The 4,924-nt window shown below is 38.7% G+C and overlaps 1 protein-coding gene across 1 annotated transcript; it reads left to right on the forward strand.

Moving 5' to 3' along the window:
- The first annotated feature begins 2,126 nt into the window (after positions 1-2,126).
- LOC121989438 (receptor-like protein kinase FERONIA) lies at positions 2,127-3,932 on the forward strand. Its single transcript, XM_042543502.1, has 2 exons — positions 2,127-2,224; positions 2,324-3,932. The coding sequence occupies exon 2, from the start codon at positions 2,414-2,416 to the stop codon at positions 3,803-3,805; it is 1,392 nt and encodes a 463-aa protein (XP_042399436.1). The 5' UTR covers positions 2,127-2,224; positions 2,324-2,413; the 3' UTR covers positions 3,806-3,932.
- The last annotated feature ends 992 nt before the right edge of the window (positions 3,933-4,924 follow it).

The following is a 4,924-nucleotide window of genomic DNA, read 5'->3' on the forward strand; positions in this document are numbered from 1 at the left end:
GATTATTTTTTAATGGAAACATCTTTTCAGATAAAAACAAAAATATTGAAAAAATAATTGACTGTCTGACATTTACAGGATATTAATTAAATTTTAATTACACTAAATTAAATTTTAAGATGACCTGAATAGATAATCTCATACTATCAACGGAGACTAATTTTTATCAAAGATCTTTCTGATTCTCGAAAAATAAGGGGCAGAAGGATTGATCGAGAAAGATTTCTTGTTCTTATCTTATTATAAGATTATAAGATCGTGATTTGATCCGTATATATTTGGTAAAAAGAATAATCTTCCCTTTTCCTTTGATCATAAATGGAAAGTGTTCGATTGGAACATGAAAACGTGATTGAATTGATCTTAGTTACTCTTCGGTACGGGGTACTGAAGGTAGTCTGCACAGTGGCGACAGAGCGGATTGAGAGGTTGGGCGGGCAGGTCAGCTAAGCAGGAAGATCATGTAAGCAGATCAGTCTGGCGGGTACAGCGGCTGATCAGATCGAGAGACCGAGCAACCAAGTGGTCAGTCAAGCAGAGCAGCGGAGCGGCCGAGCAAGCTGAACGACCGATTGAACAGTACGGTCGAGCGAGCGTGGAACCGAGCGGTTGAGTGAACAGTGTGATCGAGTCGTAGATAGAGCACAAAGTCCGATTGGGCAGAGCAGCCATTCGATCAGAGAGGCCGACCGAGCAGTGTGATCAACTGCTCGGGCGAGTGCAGAGGCCGACCGGACGGACGGAGAGACTGACTGGGTGAGCTACCAAGCGGACGTAGAGAAATTGAGCGGTCGAAGAATTTGATTGGGCGAATGAACCGAGGCCTACGAGAGTCGCAAGAAAAGTTTTCTTGAAACAGATTCGCTCCACCTCCGGCTGTGCTTTAAGGTTTTCTCGGATCGTTTTTTTCCCAAGATACAAGGGTTAACCGTGGTGCACACCAAGCACTAGTGGACACACCAAACTGAGTGATACTCGACTGCCATCACGGGCACTTCGCCGAGCATGAGTTTGCATGATAGAGAAAGAGGGAACGTAGATAGAGAAATTTTGCTGCTTTTCCTTTATGTCTCACTTTTACTTATGATCATAGTTTTCTTATATAGGAGCTCAGATGATCATTACTCGCTGATCTCCGAGCTGTGAAACGCCAGCGTTTCACTTACGTGGCAAAATACTGGTTATTCTACTTGGATAAATTTTATCCCGATCGATCCAGCATTAAGCACACGTAAGTCGTGCCCGCGCACGAATCAATTTGGTTCAATACAATCCGGACTCTGGATTTGCGCCCCCTGTGCACCCACACATGAGAGAAAATCTCTTCCCATACATTTATTCATATCATCAATACATTGAATCAATATAAATCAACCAACATAAAACTCTCAATATGAAACTAAAATATCTTTTACAATAGAATCTCTTTCCACCACTACCTCTTCTCTTCTCTTCACTTCTCTTCTCACATCACTTACATAAAAAAAACACATCACTTATATAAAAAAAAATTCCCTTCCATCTATGTAATAAAGCTCTTTTCACCTAATATGGAGATAAATTATGAAAAACATCTTAACAAAAAGTAACCACATTTTACAATGCTATAATTACCATTGTCCTCACACAAATAAATAATTCTCAGATAGAAAATTTAAATTAATTTTAAAATATCTTAAATACAGGACTCTAACTCTTTTTATAAATTCAATTAAACAATAAATATAAAAACAAATATTTTAAATAAAATATTATATTACTATTAATTAAAATTATAATAATTATTTATTTATTATTAAAATAAAAAATATTAATTATTATAGGATAAAATTAAATATTTTTAAACTTATTTTTATTTATAGTGTACCGATTTTTTATTATTATTATTATTATTATTATTATTATTATTATTATTATTATTATTATTTTACATTATTTCCTACTAAAATATCTCGCCCAGTAAATTTTTATGTGCAAAACAAGTCTACCCTCCCAGCCTTCCCTGCCCGTCGTCCAATTAAATTAAAACAAGTTATGCAATTATTTTGACTATAATTGACATCCAACTTTGGCCTGCCTTGACGCGTTGGGATCACTATAAGATTCCATGTCGAATAATATAATATATAGGCGAGCACTGAGCCGCCAAAACGCTTCACGCTGAGAGTTCTACGATCGGAGTCGGAGGCCCTCTATACTCGATCCGTCTGCTGCATTTGATCAGGTTTTCTGCATTTCTATTTTCGGTGTTCTTTTTTGCTTGTGATCTTGCCTTTCCGGTATAGGCTTACCATCGTTACTCGTTCTTCTTCTTGTTTCACAGTATCTGCGATTCTCCCAAAACCCCTTTCTTTTGAAATTTTCTAGTGGTAGAAAAATCGAATCTTGCTAAGGTTCGAGCGAGCTTTTTCCCATGAAGAATCCTGTGGTTCTCCCTAATTGCGCCCTCGTCTGCGCTTCTTTGATAATATTGTCAGTGGCTCCGGCCATCTTAGCTGCTGGTAATGACTCCGCGATCCTCCTCAGTTGCGGAGCTTCTCAACCGGGCTCCGACCTCGATGGAAGAGTTTGGGCCCCCGATGGAAGAATTTGGACCCCCGACTCCGATTTCAACTTCTCCCTCCCTTTGAGCGGCCATAGCGTCAAAGCTACACAGCAAGATTCGTCGGTGCCTCGAGTCCCGTACTTGACGACTCGGGTCTTCACTTCCCCTTTTTCCTACAATTTCCCTCTCGCCGTCGGCGGTCGGGTATTCCTCCGCCTCTATTTCTACCCTTCCAATTACGACAACGACAACTACACCTCTGGCGATGCCTTCTTCTCTGTCACAGCTGGCCCTTACACCCTCCTCCACAATTTTAGTGCTTCTCTTGTTGCTAATAATTTAAATGATGACTTCTTTACCCGTGAATTTTCCCTCAATGTCTCCACCGGCGTCCTAAACCTCACCTTCTCCCCCTCCCCCGCTCATAACAATTCTTATGCCTTTATAAACGGCATCGAGATTGTGCCAATCCCTGACATCTTTAACTCCGGCAATGCTGTGCTTATCAATACTGATGGTTATGCCTATCCCATATTGAAAGAGATCCATCCAGAATCAGCAATCGAAACTGTGTACCGGCTCAACGTGGGTGACCAAGCAATCGCCCCTCCCAATGGGGAATTTTCCAGATTTTGGGAAGATGATACACGTTATCTTTTTGGCGCTTCTTCTGGTGTGACATTTTCTAAAGATCCAAATGTTAGCATCACATACGCCCCTGACGTTCCATCTTACATTGCGCCAACTGAAGTCTACGCGACAGCAAGGTCAATGGGTCCAGACGCATCATTGAATTTGCAGTACAATCTTACATGGATTCTTCAAGTAGATGCTGGCTTCAGCTACCTTGTCCGGTTTCATTTTTGTGAGATCCAATATCCCATAACCACGAGGAAACAAAGAGTTTTTGAAATCTTCATTAATAACCAGACAGCGGAGGAATCCGCGGATGTTATTGCTTGGAGTGGCGGTATCGGTGTTGCAACATTCAGGGATTACATGGTGAGTACAACAGGAAGTGGGCAGATGGACATGTGGGTTGCCCTTCATCCACAAATCGACTCGCGACCAGAGTACTACGATGCTATTTTAAACGGGCTTGAGGTCTTCAAGTTACAAAACAGCAGCAACAGTTTAGCTGGTTTTAATCCAGAACCACGTGATCAAACTTTTGATAATCCTGATGGAAATTATTTCACCGATTCGATATCTTTGCATGTAAAGATCGTAACATCATGCAGATATTGCTACCACATATAAATCCAATAAATGGGATTTATTGGTTGTGTATTTCTTGAGTTTGATTTATTGGAAGAAGATTTTATGTATGTAGAAATTGGTTAAATTGCTTTTCGGAACTAAGATGATAATTATAAATTGATTTCAATTGTTCTTCTCTTTTTTTTTTCTATATTCTTTCTTTTCGTTTATGTGTTTTTTATTTTTTTTTCTATATTCTTTCTTTTCGTTTATGTGTTTTTATATTTTTATGTTTCAAATACGGTATCAGAGCCATTTTATCCTATGTTTTTTTAAATTCTAATTATATTTTATTTATAGTTCATTTTTTGTTGTTGTTTCTTTTGTAATTTTTTCTATACTACTGTTCCGTTGTAATCAAGCTTCTTACAAGTTACAACCTCAACGCCACATGTTACTCTTGCCTTCTCCATCAGATCTTCAACGCATGTTATTCTTTCAACTGTTTGTTTTCTTTTTCAAGTCGCTTTATTTTCTATTTTCTTTATTTATTTTTATCTATCTTCTATTTCTTTTCTCAATTTTTCTCCCTCTAAATTTCCTAATCTTTAATTCTTTTCCTATTTTACCAAGACCAACAATAATCTTCTTTCGTCTCATTTTTATTCTCCTTTGCTTCCTTTTCATCAACCGAACCCTCCTCTCCTACAGAAGCCTGCCGCATGCCATGCGGCACGCCGCACGAAGTATTTCCCTTTGTTTTTTCCATTAATCACAAACATTTTTCCTCGAATCTTTTTTTTTCTCCTTTAATTTTTACAGCAATTCCCACCAAACTAGCCAACCGTGATCTCTTCTAACCTTTTATTCTCCATCTTCCTACACCTTTTACTTCTTCCTTCACCTTTTATTCTCCTACATCTCTTCCCGCGACATCAGATCTCTGCATCAATAACTCTCCTTCTTCTCTAAGCCACAGGACTAACAACCTTCACTATATATCCTCTGCCAGCAACTCATCGCATTCTTCTTCTTAATAACAACAACCACAACAGCAACGTTTTGTTATAATCCCGAGTGTAGGATAGAGTCACGGGTTGAGATCTGGATCCGTATTTAATCGTACAATATGTAAGAAGAAGAGAGGGGAAAAGACTCATCTTAAATATAGTCCAAATT

This window comes from Zingiber officinale, chromosome 6B (assembly GCF_018446385.1).
Source record: "Zingiber officinale cultivar Zhangliang chromosome 6B, Zo_v1.1, whole genome shotgun sequence".
Taxonomy (NCBI): Eukaryota; Viridiplantae; Streptophyta; class Magnoliopsida; order Zingiberales; family Zingiberaceae; genus Zingiber; species Zingiber officinale.